We start from the raw sequence: 25,258 nt of genomic DNA on the forward strand, positions 1-25,258 counted from the left end.
GCGTGAGGCGGAGGGCAGGCGGGGGGCGGGGGGCAGGCGGGGGGAGGGATGCTCGGCCCCACGGGCGCCCCCAACCCCTCCCCGGCAGCCTCACCCCGGACGCCGGCCGGCCTGGAGCCGGCCACTCCCCCTCCGTCAGGCTGCACCAGGCCGAGGGGGCACGAACTCGTCGGGCAGCCCTGGAGGGGGCGGGCGAGCTGGCGGGGGTCGGGCCGGCTCCGCCGTCAGTCCCGGTGCGGCGCGAGCAGCTGTCCGCCCCGCCCCCTCCCGCCAGGCCCCGCCCCCTCCGCGCCGGGCCGCGTGCCCCGGGAGACCGCCGCCGCTGCCGCCACCGGCCTGGCGCTTTCCCCACCCCCCCACAGTACGGCGCGCGCGGACGGTCTGGGCCGGGGAGGGAGTAGGTGCGGGGGAGTCAGAGGGAGAGGGAGAGGGAGGGGAGGGGAGGGGAAGGGAGGGGAGGGGAGGGGTAGGGATGGGAAGGAAGGGCGAGGCGCGGGCTGCGACTAGGGGAGCTCCTGGGGGAGGGGAGCTCCTCGGGAGAGGGGGTGGTAGACGCCAGGCTGGGCGGGGCTCTGGGGCAGGGGGCGGGACGCGGCGGACCCAACAAAAATTCCGGTTGTTCCCGCCCCTTGAAGCTGGGATAGGGGAATTCCTGGGGCTGGAAGTTTAGGAAGCGGCCCCTCTTCAGAGCAAGCAGAGAGGGGGGCCTGTGGATTTTGATTCCTTAGAGAGCTCGACTGTATTGTCTTAGAGCTTTGAGGCTTTGAGGGAACTCACCAAGAGTAGCCTCTCTTCTCCATCCCCTACAACCTTTCCCCTTGAACAGTCTGATAACTGTTGTGTACCAGGTAGTAGGTTTGTGCCATAGCAACTACGACCCTCAACTCTGTGACCATAATCCTTGTTTTCCAGTGGTGGGATAATAGGAACGCAACAGAAGTAGGTTCTTTATTCACTCCTATCGCCAACGTATATTAAGCAACAACTGTATGCTAGGTGCTGAGAATAACGAGGACTAATTTATTCAGCGCCTATATGCCAAACACAAATTTAAAGGGCTTTACATATGTTAGTTAGCTCATAATCAGTCTTGGGTGAAACAGCTAAGGTCTCTGCCCCCCCTCCCAGGGCGTCATGGTGGGAAAAGGAGGGAAGGAGTTTCCTTAGTTTGTCTCAGTGATGTGTAAAAAATGTCCACCTGCTTTTGGTTCTCAAAGTAATGCATAAGTTCATTATTTGCAGATTCAGTGTTTGCTGCTCTGAGCTAGCAGTACGCTGTCCTTGAGGGTGGGATGTGGTCATTCTCCCCCACAAAATGACATTTGCTTAGGAGATCTTCAGTATGTCTCCACAATAAAAATCCAGTGCAAGCAAGTGGTCCAGAAAACTGATGGATCAAATCATTAACAGAACAACTTAGGGCAATTACGGTAGCTGCCTGGGATGGCTGGGAGATCTCTTTAGGGATCTATTTTGTACCCTCCCGCTTGAGGAAGTGGTTAAGAAAAAGCAACATAATATAAAACAATGAAGCACTGACATGGACTGCTAGCTCAGAGGGAAGCGGATGGGCCTACTTAAAACTGTTACAATCAGGAAAGACACAGCACAGAATCTACCACTGAGGGCTCCAGTCACAAAGCACAGGATATATTTTTTTATCAGAGCCATGTGGCTGTGACTTCCACCTCACCCACCCCATCCCCTTTGCAACCACACCTACACGCACAAAAATTATTTCAGTGGCATTGTTTTTAAGTACATAAGACAATTGTGTAAACCCTTGGCCTGAATTTTTGGGATTTGGTACTATTTTTCAGGCCTCCTTTGATTTTTTTTCAGTGTTATCGTTTGTGCCTAGTAACAGTAAATGGCATTCTTCTCATAGTTATTTTTTCCCACCTCGCATTTGTTGTTCAGTTTTGAAATTTTAATTCAGCCTTTCTCTTTTGGGCTTGTAGTGAGAGATATTAGAAAAACATTGCAATCAAATCAGATTACAATTGCAGTAAAAAATGAATCCTAAGACTGGAATTCCCATAAACCCTTTCCTTTTTTTTCATGTCAAATATATTGTTTGTCTCGAAGTCTGTTCTCTGATTTACTCATCCGTATTTTCAGCTTATTTGCTCTACCACCCCGATAAAAGCAAGTTAAATAAAAAGTTCCTCATGATCTAGCACCTTGCTGCTGCCCTCAGCTCCTACCTTGCTTTTCTCTGGCTCTTCCCCACACTGGACTCCTTCTGCCAACACACCAAGCACTTACCAGTGAAGCCTTTGCTTGTCCTTCTGTCTGGAAGGCTTTCAGCTAATCACGTGACTGTCTCCCTTTTCCTTCAGGTTACCTTTCCTGACTATCCTATGTAAACCTGCAAACTGTGCCTGCCCCCCCACTCTCTAGCTCCTCATTTCTCAGCACGTAGTACCACCTGACATATATACCTGTCTCTATCCCCACTAGAATGTGAACTCCATAATAACAGAATCTTGTCTGTTTTGTTCAATGGTACAGCTCCAGTGTCTATTACTTATCAAGTTGTTACGGAAAATGTAAGCAACATACATACTTCCATTCGTTAAGTGGCTCTTTTGCAGTTCCCATTCTTCTAGGAACAAATATCTGTCCTCAAAGGGCAGGTATAAATTTGCAGGCATTCTCCCTAGTTTCCTCCCCTCTTGGCTCCCTTTCTTTCTCCACATGTCACTTTTCTGTCTTTCCCATGAGAGCCATCAAGCCTGTCCCAATCATAGCCAAGGCTAAAAGCCTCACTTGTACTATTCAGTTCCTACCTGTGGTTCACAGGGATGCAGCATGGTCCCAGTCCAATAACAAGACTTGGGGCTGACACTATATATGAGCTCCTTCCTCAGGTGGGAAAGGTCATTCCAGCCCACTGTCAGGCCACGCCCATCATTCCCCAGAACTGTTCTGATGCTGGGGACAAGGGGAAGGAATGTGCATTCTCTCATGCACATATTTCCATCCACCCATACGTAAGTAGCCCTCCTACAATCAATCAGGCCACATTCTCTGACTGGAAAAAAAAGTTTTTGTAAAACAACTTTAAACACTTCCTGCCAGTCCCTCAACCTTTGCAGAAATCACAAACCCGATTCTGTTCATTTGCCAGGACCCCGCTTAACACATTTCAGTGACTCTTTCTTTGTCTTCAAGGTAAAGGTCAAACATCTTAGCATGGTTGTAAGATCCTTCATAATCTAACTCTTCTCTGTCTCCCCAGGCCTGTGCCCATTGCAGTGTCCAGCGTGTATTATTTCTCCCACAATTAAATCTTTAAATATGTTCCATCTGGACTGCCCTGTCTTTCCAATCCCTGTTTGTTTAGGTCCTTCAAGACTCAACATAAGGGGTACCTCTTCCGGTAGTCTTTATCCTGATCTCTCCAGGCTGAGTGTGTTCCTCCTCTGTGTTCACGTAATACTGGAGGGGAGGAAAGATAATTTTCCCTCTACCCTTCTAAGGTTCTTGGCTGAGGCACTACCTGTAATAAAACATTAATAGGAGAAAAACAAATTAATATGTATACCTCCTGTATACATGGGAAATACACAGGAAAACTGAGTAACTCCCCCACATAGCCGAAGCCACGACCTTAGATATGATCTCCAGCTGAAGACAAGAGATGCTAGGGCCAGGTGGGGGGCCAGTTATGGGAGATTACGGGGCAAAGCACAGTAAACAAGGCTATGGTTGTTCTGCCTGTCTAAGTCAGTTGCCTTCTCCATATTACAAAAGTTTCTAGAGATTTAGCCATCCTCCTCTTCCCGGTACAGAGGAGACATCTTTAAAAATGGAGACTTGTAGGGCGCCTGGGTGGTGCAGCTGGTTAAGCGTCCGATTCTTGGTTTTGGCTCAGGTCCTGATCTCAGGACCCTGATCTCAGGCTCCTGAAAGGGAGCCCTATGTTGGGCTCCACCACTGAACACAGAGTCTGCTTAAGATTTTCTCCCTCCTCCTCCGGCTCTCCCCACTGTGTGCTCTGTGTCTTTAAAATAAATAAATAAATAAATTTATTTTTTTTAAAATAGTATGTAAACCTCTCCTACAAAAGGGTAACTTCTACTTGTTTTTCAGTGTGTCTGTTGTTTCTTAAAAATAATCAGCCTGGGGCGCCTGGGTGGCACAGCAGTTAAGCGTCTGCCTTTGGCTCAGGGTGTGATCCCGGCGTTATGGGATCGAGCCCCACATCAGGCTCCTCCGCTATGAGCCTGCTTCTTCCTCTCCCACTCCCCCTGCTTGTGTTCCCTCTCTCGCTGGCTGTCTCTATCTCTGTCAAATAAATAAATAAAATCTTAAAAAAAAAAAAAATCAGCCTAGGGGCACCTGAGTGGCTCAGTCAGTTAAGCGCCTGCCTTCGGCTGGGGTCACGACTGCAGGGTCCTGGGATTGAGCCCCATGTCATCAGGTTCCGTACTCCGCAGGGAGCCTGCTTCTCCCTCTCCTCCCCTCTCTGGCTATCTCTGTCACTATCTCCCTCTCTCTTCAAATCAATAAATAAAAATCTTTAAAAAAATACTCAGCCTAAATTAATCCTTATGCCAAAGGGATATATATCACCCCATCATTTTGGGGTATATTTTGCTCCTCTTCAAAACCCTGTGTGCCCCTCTACTGTAGCAGTTACCTGGTGGGCTGTGAACATTGGCTAACTTGTTTGTCTCCCTGACTAGTACAGAGGTCTATGACCACAGGTACTCATAAAGATTTGTTGAATGAATGAATGAATGAAAGAAAAAATACCCCTTGCCTACGAAGCTTTGAAAAATAACTATTAGAGATGGCCATTTTTTCTTCTGAACATTATAACGTGTACAAGCAGGACCTTTCCTCTAATTTATAGCCTTAGACTACTAGTTTCATGAAACTTTAGAAGGTCCTTAATTTAGGATTCCATAAACTTCAAAGGCAAGGGAATGAACACAAAGTACTTATATTTATTTTTATGCATTAAAACAAATTCAGCATTTCAATATACTTTACTTTTAGAAAATAACAGTTTTACTGCTTTTACTTCTAAAAATAACAGTTGCAAGGCTACTTGATGTCGATTTCTTATGAGTTAAAAAAATGTTCCAGGGTGTATCTTCATATTTGATATATGACTTCCTGATTCACCAACAGACAGGAACCACTCAATCTGGCTTCCATTGCAATGTTCTCAGAGCACAAGTTCATAACCACTAGACAAGGTTTGTCACTGTGCTGATGGCTTACTTATAGAACATTTATTCATCAACACTCACCAGTTTTGATGAAGAGGCCCACGGTATAGGAGACGCTGTGTTGCTTGGGGGAGAGAACGAATAAAGATGAATCAGATATGTATGAATCAGATATGAAAAGTCCTTATCAATTATTATGCTTCCCCTTCCTCCTCCATTTTGTTCATCTTTTTAAAAGCACACATGCCTCTGTGTTCACACTTACATTCTATATTCAGTGACTATACTTAGCACAGAATTCTCGGGGAAAGATTCTGGCTGAGTAACAAGCAGCTGACCTGAGACGGGAAAAGAGTAGGTGAAAAGAAGGTGGCACGCACTCTACACATTCGAAGACACTCAGCGTCAATGGTCTAAGCAATACAAAGAGGGGAGGAAATAAGCATTTCATTCTCCTCTCCTAAGAAAATCAAGAAATAGTATTACATACAGAGTCCCCATAAAAAAAGAGATAGAAGAGCACAATCGAAATATTCTTCATGATGCTAGAATAAAACAGCCTTGACTCTATACAAAATAGAGTCCTGGCAATTGCTCTATTAGTATTAGGTCTAATCGGTCCAGTCTGAGATAAAAAGAACTGGCAGCAACAAGAGGGCTCTTCTGAATCTAAGTAATACTATTTCTTGATTTTCTTGGTGGCTGGAGAGGAGAGAATGACATGCATTCATAATTTGACATTGAAATGCCCTCTTTTTACAGTCAGATCTTTTTACCTCTGACTGGACCTATTGGACTTGATACTTTCAGACTCTTAACAACTGATTTTATTCTATTTCCTGGACAAAGATTATTATATTCAGGCATCATTGGAGAATCAAAGATTGTTATATTCTAGCATCATGAAGAATGTTTCAATTTGTGCTTTTCTGTGTCTTTATACATGTAATTAACAAGAGAGTGTATTTCAGTGTCAAACTAGTTGCCAGAAACTTTGTTCCCAGAGGCTGAAACACTGCAGCAGTTCTAGGGATCCATTCCAGGCTGGTTTCCCTTTTTTTTTTTTTTTTCTTAAGATTTATTTATTTGAGAGAGAGAGAGAGAGAGAGTGCATGTGAATGGGGGGGAGGGGCAGAGGAAGAGGAAGAGAGCCTCAAGCAAACGCCCTGCTGAGCACAGAGCCAGTCTTGGGGCTCAATCTCACCACCTGAGATCAGGACCCTGAGATATGACCTGAGGCAAAATCAAGAGTCGGCTGCTTAAGTGACTGAGCCCCCTAGATGCCCCTGGTTTTTCTTTCTTGCTTCCCCTTTCTGAGTATACTGGCTGGGCAGACCAGCCTACCTCATTTTCCTTTTAAGGAAAGTGGCCCCACCAGGTTCTGTCCTGCATATGCTGATTGATATCTCAGTGCAGTGGGTTTTGTTAGTAAACACAGACTCTATTTCCCCTGCCACAGGTGATTGGCGGTGGGGACAGTGTAGGCTAAGCAGCCATGTATGGGCCGTCGCGAGAAGGCCACACACCTCTGAGGAGGTCTGCTGGTGAAGCCTCAGGTAAACTCTGCCCCGTCTCCCAAGTTCTAAACACAGTGGTGGCTGATCAAACCAGATACTCCCTCGAGGGGAGGGGAACAAGGAGAAGGCAGCGCAGTGAACCGCAGCCTGTAGTCTTAGCAAAGCTGAGCGCCTTTTCTGCTTCTCTGAGGGGCTGGCTGCACTTCCCAGGGTGGCCTGGCCCACCTGCTGCTGAAGGGGTGACCTCCTGGGTGCCCTCATGGCCTGGGGTTCTTTGCCACAGCCTCACCACAGCCACTGAAAGCACCACAGGGATGGGATGGGGGTCTCTTCTGGCCCGAACAGAGGCTCAGTCGAATTTCTATGCCACGAAGTTCCAGCTCTGGCCCTGGCTCCCAGCCCCTTTCTCAATCTTCTACATTTTTAAAACAGCAAAATCCAGTGGGGAGTGAGGGGGGGGGGAACGTTTCCTTTCTTCCCTTCTTGATTCTTTGGCTGGCCTAATAATTAAATTGACATAAGACAGATGAACAAGAGACAAAGAAATTGAATTTTATACATACCGGAGCTCATAGAAATATAAGGCTCAAAGAAGGAACCCAAGCTGGCAGCTTTTATATCTTTTAGACAAAGAAACAGTTATTTGTGAAGATTTGATAAGGGATTTGGGTTTGGGGTAGCAAATTGACAAATAAATAACAAGGTTTGTTTAAACAGCCTTCTTGGCCTTGCATTCCTCATCTCTGGCAATAAGGATGCCTTCCTCCCCTCCAGGTGCAAAGAACCTGCTTTCCACATGGGGAATTTATTTCGTGCTTTCAGAGGGGCAAAGGAGGGTCAGAATGTCCTTCTTGCACTGATGGTTTCTTAAGTGATTTTAACTGAAAATAATCAATATACCAAAGAGGCATACTTGGGGATGGCCCACCTTGACCCCCATCAGGAGAGAAAGAGAGAGAAAATATTTATTGGGTTATAATTTACATATAGTAAAATCCACCCCTGTGAATGTACAGTTCTAGAGTTTTGACTAACAAACAGCTGTAAACCACCAGATCATCGAGATATAATCCATATATAGAACATTTCCATCACCCTAAAAATTCCCTCAGGCACTTTGTAGTCAACCCTCCCTCTACCTCCAGCCTCTTGTGGCAACCGACGATGTATTTTGTGTCCCTGTAGTTTTGCCCTTTCCCTAGCGGCACATAAATGGATTGTACAAGACTTTCTTTAACATTATTATTTAAAGCGGCATGTGCCCTGCCCAACTCTCTGTGAGCACATCATATTTTCCTTGTTTTTTCTCAGAACAGTTAACATTATCTGAAAATAAACCGTTGTCATTATTTGGTCACTGTCTGTCTCTGGAATATACTCCCACCAGAATGGGAGCGTAAAGACTTCGCTTCATTTGCTACTTCATCTCCAGGGTTCAGGACGCTGCCTGACCTTGTGTAGGCGTTCAGGACATACTTGCAGAATGAACTGCAAAACGTTGGAACTTCCCAAAACCCTCTCCAGACTCAGGCCGACTTCGTTAATAAGAGATTATCTCCTCCCACAAAATGTGTGAATCCAGGCATTGCTGTATCGCCAAAGTAGTTTGTCTGCAATAAGCACAATTAGAAGTCATTTGGCTGATCCAGATTATGAATTGTCTTTTAAATTCACATGCTGGATGATTAGATTACCTGGAATAGAATTTGTCTGACGTGAGTAAAATGGAAATAATGACAGTAACCATTTCATAGGGTTGTAAGGAGGATTAAATGACTTAATGTAAATGAAGTGATAGGGGCAATGGTTCTCAAGCGGAAGCTATTTTGCCCCACCCCCCAGAAACAGCTGGTAATGTCTGGAGAGATTTTTGTTGTTGTTGTCAAGGGGCTAGGGGGTTGCTACTAGCATCTGCTGCTAACCGTCCTACAAAGAACAGGACAGCCCCCTACAAACAGAATTATCCAGCCCAAAATGCCAGTAGTGCTCGCCGTGAGAAATCCTGGGACAGAGCAGTATCTGGCACACAGTAAGGGCTGTATTTGTGTCTGTTATTATCATTAGTATTGTATAAGTGACCCTTCTTGACAAACGATCTCACACAGTGTGAGGACAGCACAGTGGTTGAAAGCATTAAGTCTGCACTGAGACTCTCTGGGTTTGAAGCCAAAGCTTTACTTTATGTTAACAATGTGATTTTGAGCACTTTCTTGATTTTTCAATACCTAATATTCTTTGCTTGTAAAATTAGAATAACAGGAGTAACTACCTCAGAGATTTGCGGGGGTGCTGAATAAAAGAATCCACATGAAACATTCAATACTGTGCAGGTGCACATGATAAATGTTCAATAAACATCATTGATCATTGCTCTTGTTTTTGTGGACCCCAAATGACATCTTGACACAATACAGGGAAGGGATTAAGGATAATTTCAATGAGAAAAGAAATGGAAATGTACTGCTCATATGAAGTATATACAAGTATATATTTCACATGATAGATGACTACATAGAAGTTAATCCAAACCATCCTCTTTAAGACTGTTATCATTTTTTAAAAGCACGTTGCTTTTGCTTCCTTGGGTAGAGCAGCTCCTGGAAATAAAGAATTCTGTCATTTAAAAAATTTGTGTCTAGGGGTGCCCAGGTGGCGCAGTGGGTTGTATCTGACTCTTGGTTTCAGCTCAGGTCTTTATCCCAGGATTGTGAGGTTGAGTCCCTCCTCCCTCCCCCTCCCTCTTGCTCTCAAATAAATAAATAAATCTTAAAAAAAAATTGTATCCAGCCACAACGTACAATTATTAATTAAGGCTTTCAGTTTTGATTAGGAGCGTAAACACATTAAAGTACTTTGAGAACCTGAGTCTATGATATGAAGTATAAGACTTAGGAAAGCTAAACACTAACATAGCAACACCCTCTTGTGTTTTAGATTTATCAATTTCTCACTCCTTCATTGAGGTAGGAGAGAGAAGCCCACAATGGATGGATAATAGCACACACTCATGTTCTCAGATTCTCCCTTCATAATCTAATATCTGTGCAGGCGCTTCGGAAATTGTAAACAAACTATGGAGCTGGGGTCCATTACCATTATCATTAACTCTCTCACCATTTAGTAGAGCCTCGGATGTTTCCATTGTTTAAAAGATGACCAGCCTTCTTAGCTTGTTATTACGCATTCCAGGCAGCCAAAATCAGGCTGCAAGCAAATTTTGTATCTAAGAGTGAACTACTTGATAAGCTATAAAATATTTGGTTTAATATTATAAGTACAACGAGGAAGAATTCTGTTTCTTAGCATAAAACTTTAAAGTCCATGATCTACCATATTTTATATTCTGTCATAAATAGGGGAGAAAACCCCACCCTATACAGAAGGAAATGGAACATGACAACCTGAGGAAAATGTCTGCAACATATATGGCTAGGGTTTCATATTCCCAGTAGAGAAAAAGGCCTATAAAGCAACAACGAGGATACGAATGCTCCAGTAAAAGACACGAACAGGCAACTCATAAGAAATTCAAATTGCCAGCAAATACGAAAAATGTTTAGACTTACTGGCAATCAAAGAAACAAATATTAGAACAAGTTTTTTTTTTTCTTCCTTTTCAAATTGACAAAAGTTAAGAGAATAAAATGGCCAATATTGAAGTTTGGTGACATGGGCACTCTCATTCACTCCTGGCTGAGTATATATTGACTCACTTTTTCTGGGAGATAGTTGTCTACATGAATCGAGAACTTCAAAAATCTTTACACTGTTTGTCTTAGTAATTCTGCTCCATAATCAGACTTACACAAAGATTCATATATACGAATATTCACATTGTAGTGCTATATAAACTAATATTTTTAAATGACATAATTAGAGTACCATTAAATGAATTATCTAAAGGCCATTAAAAATCTAATGAAGTCTTTAGAAATAAGTTATTCTGCAGAGTTTTCATGTTTGGTTGATGGAAAGGTGATGGTACAGTTAAAAGAAGAATGAAAGGAAAGAGAATACTGATGTAAGGGGGAGGATATTCCTGAAATATCTTAGGGTGTATCATATTTCTCATAATTTGCTAAATCAGAGATGACACACTGGTGTCCAGCAAGTGGATTATAGGCCAGGTGTGAGATACTGACTCCCCCATATCCTCAGAGTAGTGAGGCAGTGGCCCTGGATTTAAGAACCCTGGTTGGTCTCTTGACATCTACCATCTATAAAGCTCCAGAGAAGGCAGCTGCAGAGAACATGGGTCAGCACATATGGACAAAGAACCCATGGAGCTTACTAGGGAAGTTTGTCTTCCAGGTGCTCAAGAATCAAATACTCAGTCTGAGGTCATATTAGGGGGTAGAGGTTGGGAAGGAAAAAGGAGGTCTGCAGGAATACTACCACAAAGAAAACTCACAAATCAATAAAATTTGAGATGGACAAGAGAGTTAATGGATGGACCAAAGCATTGTTCATAAAAAAGAATAGACACTAACAAAACTAATTTCAGTAAAATCAAATTAAAGTGGAAAAATAAAGAAGTGGTTCAGCTGCCCTTTTAAAAAAAAATTGATCGAGGACCTTCACTGAATGGTGTAACATCAAGTTAGTATTTTCTTGATCAATTTCTTCTCTATTAGTAAAATTATGGTTGGAACGTTTGTATTCATACATAAAAATTAGGGGTTCAAAACAGAGTCACATGGGGAGTAGAAAGTCCGCTGTCACTTAGTGACACCTGTAAAATGGGAAAGAATTAAAGGACAGGGTCTCTTACCCCTTTCCACCAGCATCTTTACTGAAGACGCTGCTGGACATATAACATGTCTCAGTCCAACACGAGGTGCAGGCAATGACTCTCTTCAATTCCTCTCTTCCTTAGAATGATCCTCGATGCTGTTCGTAAAATAAGTCTAATGTTTGAAGTTCTAGGGCCATTTTGATTGTTCTTAGATTCAGTTGCTAAAGTCGCTTAACCCACGATTCCCATCTGTCCATCAAATCCCCACACCCAATCAGAAGATGAGACAGTTAATGTGTACTCACAATACATTCGTAGCATGATTTTTGTTCCCTGCCTCCTACTACCCACTCACCCATTGTTTCATAAAACCCAGGGATGGGTGGGTAAGAACAGATAGGATGAATGGAAACAGATGGGGTGATGGAGGTACCAGAGGGAATGAGCAGGCAGAAAATGGAGATATTCCCTACCATTTTTTTTAAGCCAGAAAACAAGAACAATGGAATAAAAGTATTTGTTGGCACATGTTCTTTCTTCACCGTGAACGTCCCCTACTCTTCATTTATATTCTAAGACAAAGTCTTTTACTTCACTGGGATATCATAATGAAAGATCATTTTTTGAAACGGGAATGAACAGTGTGGATTTGGTAACAATTATCACACTGTTTATAGGCATAATGATAAAGAGTCTCATTCCACCGCTTTACACAAGGTAGTAAAGTAGAAATAAAATTTTGGTTGATCCTTACATTTATCCTTACATTTGTACTGTTTACTGTCTTATAGACACGGTCTTTTCTGAACACCAGAATCCAGTTCAGCCTGGCACTTAAAAGGGGTCAACAATCATTTAACCAGTACATGAGTAACTGGACACGACTGACCTTCATCGTTTTGTTTTTGGTGTATATATTATGGGTTCATATTTACTCCTACAGATCGATATATGTGGGAAAATAGATTCCAATCTAGAGTAGGACAAGACCTCATTCTTTTCTTGAGATCATTTTTTTTTTCAAATCTTTCTTGTTTAGAAGATAGTTTGAAAGTGTCTTACTTCTTAGACGGTAGTTTTCATAATGGAAAGTGACTCAAAATGAAGACGTCTCTGTTCAAGCCCTCTTTTTTTTTTTTTTTTTAAGTCTTACCCAAAAGGAAGTGAGTACGAAGTAAATTGCATAAACTTAAAGTACTGCAGAGATGAAGCCCAAAGCAGGAAGAAACATGCCACCAATGCTCTGGACAGGAACACACAGTGTCATGTGAAGAGACATGACAAAAACAGCCCTCTTTAAATTACTTTTGGCAATAGTGATTGCATTCATTTTACTTTTGCCTGAATATTTTAAGACACCAAAAGGTGAGTATACCATTATAATTTATCTTTTTCTAATCTTTAAAAACCACGGTAGCTAATGGTTGCAGGAAAGGTCTTTTTCCATACAAGCCGCATGGGCTGAAAGTCTACGTCGAAAAAATTAAGAAAATGAGATTGTAATTTTAATTGACTCTTACAGAGCACAGTAACCTTATTCTCAGTACTTAATTATTGTGGCACACAATCGTGAGATGAAAAATGAAGAGGAATATTTAAAATCTGTAGTCTAGATTTTAAAACATCCAGTTTACATTAATCTTATCACATGATTTTGCTCTTTGAAGTAGTTTCCTTCAAAACAGTTTTAAGTATGTTTTTAGGTTCTCGACGTATTTTATAAAGCAAGTAATATTTATTATGTTAAAAATGCTTGATTTCCCTCCATCACAGCCATTTCACACAAATAACTCACCGTTGCCTTTTGAAAAATAAGAGTTTTCAAAATATAATTAAAATAAGATGGGTGCAAATTTCAGCAGGTGTGTATGTAGATTTGTAACTAGAGTAAAACGGAACAAAATGAACTCTGTGGATAATTCAGGGACTTGTGATATGATTGTTGAAACCTAGGATAGGAAAATAAATAAATGTAAATTTAAACTGTTTTTATATGTCAGTGAAAGATTTGAAGATATAGTAATGTAACTGTTTAGATGATAAATGTGCTCTCCAGCATTTAATAAGAAAAGGTAAAAAGAAAATGCTGTATTCTATCATTAAAGTTATATGAATTTGCTTAAAATCAGGGAAAAGCTTGTATTTGATGACTTTCTGCGATGATTTTTGTTGCATATACATGACACTAAGTGGCCAGATAACAATATTTTGCTAAATAAACTCTATGTGCAATTTTGTGACTGATTGAATTTTTCAAATTTTTCTTGATTTTCTGGCATTCTGTTGCTTAGGTTAAACAACCATAACATATTTTTAATTCTTGATTCCACCTAGTGAAAATATACAGAGAATAGTTAGAATTGGAATGGAGATAACATATTTTAATTTTTAAGCTTTTTGTGGTGGAGAGTATGCTCATTTAATAGTTATCTAAGGTAGGCCATAAAGATGGATCTTGCACCTCCAAAAAATTAGGTTCATCTCATGAAAACCAGGTAATCAGCCTAAAAAAGATTTCATAAACTGTTTGCTAACTATTGGTTGGTGTTTTATGAGAACTGGTGATTGCTAGGGCATGTTAAAAGTTTTTCTTTTTTGGGCAAGTGCCTTGATAGTAATCAACCATCAGCGATTTTCATTTTCTTACTTTCATACCTGATTACATCAGCCCTAATACTCCCTATATTGCCTCCCCAAACTGAAAATAGCCATTTGTCTTTTCCTGGTCCACGAACAGCATAGATAGTTCCTTGGACTCTTCGGGGGAATGGATTTATTAGGGAATTTTGTTTCAAAGGGACCCTCCTTGGAGCCAACAAACAAATGTTTGAAAACCATCATCTTAATCCCGATGTCATTTTGTGGTAGAAGGAATTTTGCACAGAGTCACCATTAATGAAAGGTTGATTACTGGGCAAAATATTTTACACATGCAATAGTGCAATAATAATGCTTTATGTTGTATAATGGCTTATGGATCACCAGGAACAAATTCATATAGCCTGATTTTATATAGTCTAATATAGATTCAATTAAAGGCACATAATCATTTCACTTTTTCAGTAATTTTTTAATCACAATAGTTACCTCATAAAATGTGTTGACTTGTCAACTAGTGTATTTCATAAAATAAAATACCTGATAAATTATTTAGATGATAAGCTGAGAGTGTTCAAGAAGTGTTAAAATTAACCTTGAGACTCTCCTGTACAGTCTTACTCTCCCTATCAGTTACTTGTATTTTTTTCATTTTTTGTTATATTCTATTCACTTTAATTTCTAAGATAAATATTATAAAATGATTTTTACTTATAAATTATTCACTGATACCATGTCGTTAAGACATCAAATGAATTCAGAAAGAATCTTAATGAGGAATAATGTATTCACGAAGTTTAATAGATTTGATTTCAAAATAATAAACCCTCTGAAGGCCTAAGTTAAAAATAGAGAACTGTGTTTGATCCTTTTTCATCAAGAATGTATCTGAGTCTCTGAATAATCATTACTCAGAATATTCAATTACCATAATTACACAGTATAAACTATCTAGTCTAACTTCACCAAAGAAGAGAAACTTCTTCAATGGTGTTTTGGACTTTTAATGCGTTTGCACTGGGCATATGCACTGGCAAGAGACACTATCCTAATACTTTCGGTTTATTTGAAAGGCAGCTTATACTGAGATCCAATAATTAATATAATGATTCGATACGTTTCTATTGCACATAGATAATGGAGATAGAAAAGCGAATGGATATATTTTTATTCAGAGCTGCCTGCAATTAAGGGAGCCTGGGTTGCCCCCAAACAAGAGACTTCACCAACCTTTTCTCAGACTTGCAGTGTTTAAGAGAGAGCTGGTTAGTGCATATAAATCTCAGCGATCGTTTAGTTATTTATTTATACTTACGAACCGCGCGTACCTGTGCTCGCTTCGGCACGTGTACTGAACTTGGAATGAATAGCCCCTACCTGGACCAGGAACCTGGGGCTACAAAAACGAAAGGCAATTCTTCCTTCAAGGAGTTTTCAGTCAGGGGATTCCTAACTAGTAAATAATTAACGACAATACTGTAATTACTAAAATAGCAATGTAAAAAGGTGTGATGGGAACATAAAAGTTGCTGCCAGGCCTGTCTTGGGAGGATGTTCCTTCCATTTTTGTGGCAAAGAGAATTCACTGTCAGAGTTCTAATGATCAGAGAATATTTCTCCTTACTTGCTTGCAGAAGCACTTTCTAAGAGAAGCAATTATTATTGATTTTCAAATAAAATGTACTCATTTAAATATCTCAGAAATTCTTGAAACCAGAAACTGTAGTGAGTTATACACGTCTTACTGATCATTCATGGCAATGCGAGACAGAAATAGCAGACGTGAAAACACCTGAAACCTAATTTTATCTAGCTGTTCGACTTCCTCACTTACGTTTAAGAACCAAACTGACATAAACCGTGTTTACCAGCTTTCATTTCCCTCCTGCATTTCACACTTTCTGAGGGAAATGGTATTATAATGGGCAGCGAACTTTAAGAAAACAATAGATGAAGGAACTTATGAACTATAGGATAAACCCTGAAGAATATGAGCCTTTGTACACTTTACTTACGTCTGTATGATAAAGCACAGTGTTATCAAGGGTCACTGCAACTAATTTGCCTGAAAGTGTTATCTTCATTCTTAAAAATGGACACTTTATTTCCCTCTTATTGACTGGCTCATTAGAAAGTTTATCAGTGATGGCGGTCGCCTCCGCTCGCGGCCACTGGGGCGCCCGTCCCCAGACCAATTGCTTCCAAAAGGTGATTCTGAGAAGACTGAGGAGGAACTGGAGGAGGAAGACCACGAGGAGCTAGATGAGACCTTATCGGAGAGACTGTGGGGGCTGACAGAGATGTTCCCAGAGAGGGTCCTATCCACAGCTGGAGCCACTTTTGATCTCTCCCTCTTTGTGGCTCAGAAAATGTACAGGTTTTCCAGGGCAGCCTTGTGGATTGGGACCACTTCCTTCCTGATCCTGGTTCCTCCTGTTGTCTTTGAGACTGAGAAGTTGCAAATGGAGCCACAGAAACTGCAGCAGTGGCAGATGCTTCTAGGGCCAAACCTTGGGCTCTCAGGGGGAATGCCAGGGGCTCTTGCCTTCACTTGCTGGAAAGATCTAGATTGCTACTGCTCTATGACTTGTCTTGGAGGGACAAGTTTGAAATTTCAATAGTGTTTGGGTAACTTTGGCATATTGATCTATCTAAACCTGGTGGGGAGAATTCTCCCCAGTGTCTCATGGAGACTCCCAACTTGCACCTGTGCCCTCCATGCTGTCCCATTTCTTCTGTCCTCGCTCTGATACCAGAGAGCAGCAAGGCAGCCAGTTCCTCCAGCTCTGGCCATCCCACCCCTTTCACTAAATCACTCATGACTGGAAGATCTCACTCTCCCATTGTGGCACAGGAACTGATGCCCCTGGGAAGGATGAGCCCCTGACTGTTTTTTGTTTTTAAGCATGGAGATGCTGGGAAGGGACATGCACACAATAAGAAATACGAAATGCAGTAATGTAGCCTAGTGTAAATGTAGCCTAGTGAATCTCTGTGTTGGGAAGGAGGGAGGGCCGGGCAGCAGTTTCAACCACAGGATGGGGACTGTGGAGGACAGAGCAGGAGTTCATTTCCTCTGTCCATTTTGGCTATGAGAGACCTGCGTGTCTGTCTAAAAGAGAAAAAAAGTAAGTGCTCACTTTTTGTGTTTAAGTATTAAAAACGATTCCAATGGGGGGAAAAAAGTTAAGTAGAAATCTCCAATAAGGTCCAGGAAAGAGACTAATAGGTATTAATTTTTTTTTAAAGATTTATTTATTTATTTGAGAGGAGAGCAAGCACTAGTGGGGGGAGGGGCAGAGAGAGGGAGAGAGAATCTTAAGCAGACTGCCTGCCTAGTGTGGAGCCTGCTGCGGGGCTTGATCTCTTGACCCTGAGATCATGACCTGAGCCAAAACCAAGAGTTGGGTGCTTAACCCACGGAGCCACCCAGCCACCACTAAAATTTTTTTTAAAATGTAATAAATACTTACACATGTCCCAGATACTATACCAAGTATTTTTACATATAACTCATTTTGATGCATTAAATATTTCAACTCCTTCATTCTGAAGAATCATTCTCAAGAGAGACTTTTCTGAAAATATTAAGAGAGAAGGAATAAAACTAGATGGAGAGATTTATCTTGTTGTAACATTTCTTATGGAATTTTCTGAATCTTTGTAGCATGAAAATGGCTACTAATCGGCATAATATGTTTACATGTATATTTCATGCACTAGGTGTTGGCAAAAAAAAAAAAAGATACTGCTGACTATAATGTTTTCCACTGCTTTGGCAGAAGTGGTTTTCTTCGCTCCTCTATCAGGTTCTATACCACCAACGCTTGCTTGGGAAGCTTGCTATCAGCTTGTCTCATTGCATTGGTAGATAAATGCTCTCTCCGTATATCTTTTTTGTTTTTATAGAAAAAACAACTGTCTTTAAAACAGTGATGTGGTACTATATCTTACCCCTATACTGCTCTGTTTCTTTTTCCATAGCCTTTATACCCTATATAACTTACTTACTTATTGTGTATACTTTTTGTTGTCTGATTTCTCCAAATAGAATGTAAGCTGGATGAAAATGAGGCTTTTGTTTATTTTGGTCATATTTTAAGCACTTAGGACAGAACTTGTCATATTAGGAGGCACTCACTGAATATTTGTTGATTGAGTGAATTTTCTGTGTCATATTATAAAGGAAATAAAAGGGAAACATTCTTAAAGAAAGCACTTCTTAGCTAATCCTCACAACCACCTTCTGATTTAGGCTTCCCAGGCATTGTAATCCTCATTTTACATTTTTGAAACAAAATTTTACTGCACACCTAGAATTTTTAGGGTCCTAGGATTGAGCCCTGCCTCTAGCTCCTTGCTCAATGAGGAGTCTACTTATCTCTCTGCCCCTCCCCCACTCATGCTCTTTCTCTCTTTCTCTCCCTCTCAAATAAATAAATAAAATCTTAAAAAAAAAAAATAAGTTGTCTTTCCCAAATGTTCTATGAATAAATCCATATCCTGTCCAGACTCCCCTGTTCCTTATCTGGTTGACACCATAGATATATCGTTCATTTGCAACATGATATATTTTTACCCTTTCCCACTCAATATTACTAGAGAAGCTTCAATTACGGAACCCAAAATAGAATTACATTATTTGAGTTTTTGCTATTGAAATTGATACTCTGTGAGTCTATGCCATTTGTTAAAGAGGCAGACATGTGATCAAAGGAAAACAATGTACGTTAACAAGTGTCTCTGTAAATTAGGCAGCTAAGCCGTGAGCTTTTTTCTCTCCTGGCGGCTAATACTTTTAAATTGCTGGATTATGATACAGACTATCCAATAATGATGAAAGATACTGACAAACCATTGGCTGCGTTTTGTTTAGCTTGGCTATTTTTTTTAAAGGCACACCTTACAATAAAATACAAATATCTTAAGTGTTTGGTTTTATACATTTTGACAATTGTCTGTGCCTCTGTAATGATAACGCCATACAAAATACAGATTTTCATCACTCCCAGAAAGATTCCTTTTGCTCTCTTCTGTCAAATCTTTTCCTATTCCCCACGGCAACTTTTTGACCTATGTCACCATAACTTAGTTTTATCCCTTTTTATATTTTATATAGATGGAATCATCACACAGCGTCTATTTTTGGTCCAGCTTTTTAGCTCAGCATAATGTTTTTGAGATTCATCCATGTTATGAAGTGTCTCAGTAGCTCCTTTCTATTTACTGCTACATGGTCCATTATACAAATACCTCACATTTGTCCCTTTGGCCACTAGGTTGTTTCCAGCTTTTGGCCACTATAAATATGCTGCCATGAACATTCTGGTACAACTCCTTGTGTGAAAATATGTTTTCATTTCTATCAGGTAACTATCTTGTAGTAAAGTAGCTTCATTTTATAAGAAACCACCAAATGCATCACCCAAGTGGTCGTTTCTAGAGGTAAAATTTCTTTTTCTCTTCAGTTTCCATTTCATATACTAAAGCAATAGCACTTAGAATATGTATTGTCTGAAATAATCCACACTTCTTCCCGAAGTTCCTTGACAACTCATTAACAGAGAAAGAGCTTAGGTATTGGGAAAATATGACTTGACATATAGTAGTTTCTGGAGTTCCTATTGCCTGTCAAACAATGAAGGTGTTTCTGTAAATCTTATTTTTGAAGGTGAACAGAGAGTTGAGACTTCTGTTCTTGCAGTCATACCTTGAAAAACACTTTTGGCACAAAATATCTAAAAATATGAGATAAAACATTAAGGACAACAACAACAAAATACATAGTTGAAGTACTAAGAAAATAAGAAAACTCCTTGAAGGTGGAAAATGATTAGAAATTACGAATCCAGGGGCGCCTGGGTGGCACAGCGGTTAAGCGTCTGCCTTCAGCTCAGGGTGTGATCCCGGCATTATGGGATCAAGCCCCACATCAGGCTCCTCCGCTATGAGCCTGCTTCTTCCTCTCCCACTCCCCCTAGCTTTCCTTCCCCCCCTGCTGGCTTTTTCCTTTTCGATCAAATAAATAAAATCTTTAAAAAAAAAAAAAAAGAAATTACGAATCCAGATGGGTAAGCAAGAGTGAACAGGCTGGTGACCTGAAGAACATCTACCAATTCCTGGTGGCCTAGAGTCTCGGTTCCATGGGTCACACATGGGGGGACAGAAGCTGAAGCTTAAGACTGGGAGACAAAACGTGACATGCTCTGCAAAGGAATGAGGAGAAATCTCGGAAGAAACTTGCCTGGCTGTGAGGAAATTTGTCTGTCTCCATCTAGGCCCTGGAGAGAGCAAGGAAAAAATTTCCTGAGAGTTTGTGAACATGAACGGGCCATAACTTGGATATTAATGCTCATTGCCTATGAGGTGTGATAAGCCCAATCCAAGAATTATTTTTTTTTTGTTTTTTGTTCTTGGATAAATTTGACATATGATACTGTGTAAATTTAAGGTGTACAGTGTGTTACTTTGATACATTTATTTATTAGTAATATGGTTGCCATTATAACAATACTTATCACATCATATACTTATGGTAAAATATGACTATCTATAATCGATATACTATACATTAGATATCTCTGGCTTATTTAGTACTTAATTCATTACAAATTTGTACCTTTAAACACGATGAAACTTGTCCCCCCATCCTCATCCCCCGGTAACAGCTATTTTACTCTCTCTTTTTTTATACATTTGATTTTTAATTTTTTAATTTTTAAGTTTTTATTTAAATTCCAGTTAAAATACAGTGTAATGTTAGTTTCAGGTGTACAATATAGTGGTTCAACCCTTCCATTGAACACCTATGCTCATCACAAGTGCCCTCCTCATCCTATCACCTATTTAACACACTCCCCCACCCACCTCCCCTTCCATCAGTTTGTTCTCCATAGCTAAGAGTCTGTTTCTTAGTTTGCCTCTCTTTCTTCCTTTTCTCCATTATGTTCATTTGTTTTTTTTTTTTTTAAGATTTATTTATTTTTTTGAGAGAGAGAGAGAGAGAGAAAGAGAGAGAGCATGCATGGTGGGAAGGGGCAGAGTGAAAGAGAATCTCAAGCAGCCTCCCATGCCAGGCTCCATCTCAGGACCCTAGATTCTTACCTGAGCCCAAATCCAGATTTGGACCCTTAACTGACTGAGCCACCCAGGCTCCCCCATTTGTTTTGTTTCTTAAATTCGACATATGAGTGAAATCATATGGTATTTGTCTTCCTATGACTGACTGACTTCACTTAGCATAATATTCTGTAGCTTCATCCATATTGTTGCAAACGGCAAGATTTCATTCTTTTTTATGGCTGAGTAATAGTCCGTTGTGTTTCTTTATCCATTCATCAGTCGATGTTTCCATAATTTGGGCTGTTTCCATAATTTGGCTTCTGTAGATAATGCTGCTATAAACATCAGGGTGCAAGTATCCCTTTGAATTAGTGCTTTTGTGTTCTTTTGGTAAATACTCGGTAGTGCAACTTCTGGATTGTAGGGTAGTTCAATTTTTAACTTTTTTTTTTTTTAATGTTTTTTTATTATATTATGTTAGTCACCATACAGTACATCCCTGGTTTCCGATGTAAAGTTCGATGCAATTTTTAACTTTTTGAGGAAACTCTATACTGTTTTCCAGAGTAGCTGCACCAGTTTGCATTCCCACCAACAGTGCAAGAGGGTTTCCCTTTCTCCACATCCTCGCCAACGCCTGTCATTTCTTGTGTTGATTTTAGTCATTCTGACAAGTGTGAGACGATATCTCATTGTAGTTTTGATTTGCATTTCCCTGATGGTCAGTGATACTGAGCATCTTTTCGTGTGTCTGTTGGCCATCTGTGTGTCTTCTTTGGAAAAATGTCTATTCATGCCTTCTGCCCACTTTTTAATTGGATTATTCATTTTTTGGGTGTTGATTTTTAATTTTATTAAATGTTTCCTTCACTCTGCAGAAGCTTTTTATTTAGATGAAGTCCCAATAATTTCTTTTTGCTTTTTGTTTCCCTTGCCTCAGGAGACAATCTAGAAGGAAATTGCTGTAGCAGATGTCAAACAGGTTACTGCCTCCAGAACTTTTATGGTCTCAAGTCATTTAGGTCTTTAATCCATTTTGTGTCTGGTATAAAATGTGGTCCAATTTCACTCTTCTGCATGTTGCTGTCCAGTTTTTCCAACACAATTTGTTGAAGAGCCTGTCTTTTTCCCGCTGGATATTCTAGCCTGCTTCATCGAAGATAAACTGACCGTATAGTTGTGGGTTCATTTCTGGGTTTTTTATTCTGTTCTACTGATCTATGTGTCTATTTTTATGCCAGTACCATACTGTTTTGATCACTACAGTTTGGTAACATAACTTGAAGTCTGGAATTGTGATGCTTTCAGCTCGACTTTTCTTTTTCAAGGTTACTTTGGCTATTTGGGGTCTTTCATGGTTCCATACAAATTTTAGGATTGTTTGTTCTAGTTCTGTGAAAAATGATGTTGGTATTTTGATAGGGATTGCATTACATGTGTAGATTACTTTGGGTAGGAAAGACATTTTAACAATATTTGTTCTTCCAATCCATGATCATGCAATGTCTTGTGTGTCATTTCTTTGTGTCATCTTCAACTTCTTTCATCAGTGTCTTATAGTTTTCAGAGTACAGGTCTTTCACCTCTTGGGTTAGGTTTATTCCTAGTATCTTGCTGTTTTTGGTGCAATTGTAAGTGGGACTGATTCCTTAATTTCTCTTTCTGCTGCTTCATTATTGGTGTATAGAAATCAACAGATTTCTATATGTTGATTTTATTTTATTTTTAAAGAGTTTATTTATTTATTTGACAGAGAGAGAGACAGCCAGCGAGAGAGGAACACAAGCAGGGGGAGTGGGAGAGGAAGAAGCAGGCTTCCCAGTGGAGCAGGGAGCCTGATGCGGGGCTCGATCCCCGGACTCTGGGAGTCACGCCCTGAGCCGAAGGCAGATGCCTAACTACTGAGCCGCCCAGGTGCCCCTATATGTTGACTTTATATCCTGTGACTTTACTGAATTTGTTGATCTCTTCTAGCAGTTTTTTGGAGTCTTTCAGGTTTTTTATGTATATTATTGCGTCATCTGCAAATAATGGAACTTTTATTTTTTCTTTACTGATTTGGATGTCTTTTATTTCTTCTTGTTGTCTGATTGCTGGGGCTAGGACTTTCAGTAGTATGTTGAATAAAAGTGGTGAGAGTGGACATCCTTCTCTTGTTCCTGAACTTAAGGGAAATCCTCTCAGTTTTTCTCCATAAAGGATGATGTTGGCTGTGGGTTCTTTTGTATATGCCTTTATTTTCTTGAGGTATGTTCCCTCTAAACCTACTTTGTTGAGGGTTTTTTATCATGAATGGATATTGTACTTTGTCAGATGCTTTTTCTGCATCTATTGAAATGAGATAGGGTTCTTATGCTTTCTCTTATTGATGTGATATATCACACTTATTGATTTGAGAATATTGAACCACCCTTGAAACCCAGGAATAAACCCACTTGATCATGCTGATTTTTTAAAATGTACTGTTGGATTTGGTTTGCTAGTGTTTTATTGAGAATTTTTGCATCCACCTTCATCAGGAATATTGGCTTGTAGATCTCTTAGAGGAGTCTTAATCTTGTTTTGGTATCAGGGTAATGCTGGTCCCATAGAATGAGTTTAGAAGTTTCCCTTCTTTTTCTATTTTTTGGGATAGTTTGAGAAGAATAGGTATTAACTCTTCTTTAAATGGTTGGTAGAATTCGCCCATGAAGCCATCTGGCCCTGGACTTTTGTTTGTTGGGAATTTTTTGATTATCGATTCAATGTCTTTGCAGGCTATTAATCTGTTCAAGTTTTCTATTTCTTCCTGTTTCAGTTTTGGTAATTTGTATGTTTCTAGGAATTTATCAATTTCTTCCAGGTTGTCCAATGTGTTGGCATATAATATTCTCATAATATTCTCTTATAATTGTTTGTATTTCTGTGTGTTGGTTGTTACTTCTCCTCTCTTAGTTGTGATTTTTTTTATTTGAGTCCTTTCTCTTTTCTTTTTGATAAGTCTAGAAGTCTTTCTTTTTGATAAGTCTGGCTTTGATAAGAACAGAGCAACAATCTGTTCTTTTTTTTTTTTTTTTTTTTTTTTTTTTTTTGTTTCTATATCATTTATTTCTGCCCTAATCTTTAGAATGTCCCTCCTTCTTCTGGTTTTAGGCTTTGTTTGTTGCTCTAACTCCTTTAGGTGTAAGGTTAAGTTGTTTATTTCAGATTTTTCTTGCTTCCTGAAGTAGGCCTGTATTGCTACATACTTCTCTCTTAGGACTACTTACGCTGCATCTCAAAGGTTTTGGACTGTTGTATTTTCATTTTTGTTTTCATGTATTTTAAAAATTTCTTCATTTTTTATTTTATTTAAATTTTGCTTAATTAACATATAGTGCAATATTAGTTTCTGGAGTAGAATTCAGTGTTTCATCACTTACATACAACACCCAGTGCTCATCATTAATTTCTTCTTTGATTTCCTGGTTGATCCATTCATTGTTTAGTAGCATGTTGTTTAACCTCCATGTATATTTGTGGACTTCCCCAATTTTTTCTTTTGGTTGACTTCTAGTTTCAAAGTGTTGTGGTCAGAAAAGCTGCATGGTATGATTTCAATCCTTTTGTATTTGTTGAGGCCTGTTTTGTGACCTGATATATGATCTATTCTGGAGAATGTTCCATGTGCCCTTGAAAAGAATGTGTATTCTGCTGTTTTAGGATGGAATGTTCTGAATATATCTGTTAAATCCATCTGATACAGTGTATCATTTAATGCCATTGTTTCCTTGTTCATTTTCTTTTTAGATGATCTGTCCATTGATGTAAGTGGGGTGTTAAAGTCCCCTTCTATTATTGTATTATTATTGATTATTCCTTTATATTTGTTATTAACTGTTTTATGTATCTGGATGCTCCCACGTTGCGTGCATATTTACAATTGTTAGATCTTTTTGTTGGATTGTCTCCTTCACTGCAATATAGGGCCCTTCTTTACTCTTGTTTGAAGTCTTTGTTTTAAAGTTTAGTTTGTCCAATATAAGTATTGTTACTCCAGCTTTCTTTTGACAGCCATTTGCATGATAAATGTATCCCCATTCCCCTTACTTTCAATCTGCAGGTGTCTTTAGGTCTAAAATGAGTCTCTTGTAAGCAGCATATAGGTGAGTCTTTTTTTTTTAAATCCATTCAGACATCCT

The 25,258-nt window shown here is 39.9% G+C and overlaps 1 protein-coding gene and 1 pseudogene across 6 annotated transcripts in view; both read left to right on the forward strand.

Moving 5' to 3' along the window:
- The first annotated feature begins 12,618 nt into the window (after window positions 1-12,618).
- TMEM156 (transmembrane protein 156) overlaps window positions 12,619-25,258 on the forward strand; it is a 50,556-nt gene continuing 37,916 nt past the window's right edge. The window contains exon 1 of one of the 6 annotated variants that reach the window (XM_040625123.1): window positions 12,619-12,803. In XM_040625123.1, the coding sequence (XP_040481057.1) occupies window positions 12,716-12,803 (88 nt within the window). In that variant the 5' untranslated portion in view covers window positions 12,619-12,715. The remainder of the gene's footprint in view (window positions 12,804-25,258) is intronic. The other 5 variants (XM_040625122.1, XM_040625121.1, XR_005833452.1 and 2 more) reach the window with 5 other exon arrangements.
- LOC121101462 lies at window positions 15,642-17,388 on the forward strand (annotated as a pseudogene).

The sequence above is a fragment of the Ursus maritimus genome, unplaced genomic scaffold (genome assembly GCF_017311325.1).
Source record: "Ursus maritimus isolate PB19 unplaced genomic scaffold, ASM1731132v1 scaffold_8, whole genome shotgun sequence".
Lineage (NCBI taxonomy): Eukaryota > Metazoa > Chordata > Mammalia > Carnivora > Ursidae > Ursus > Ursus maritimus.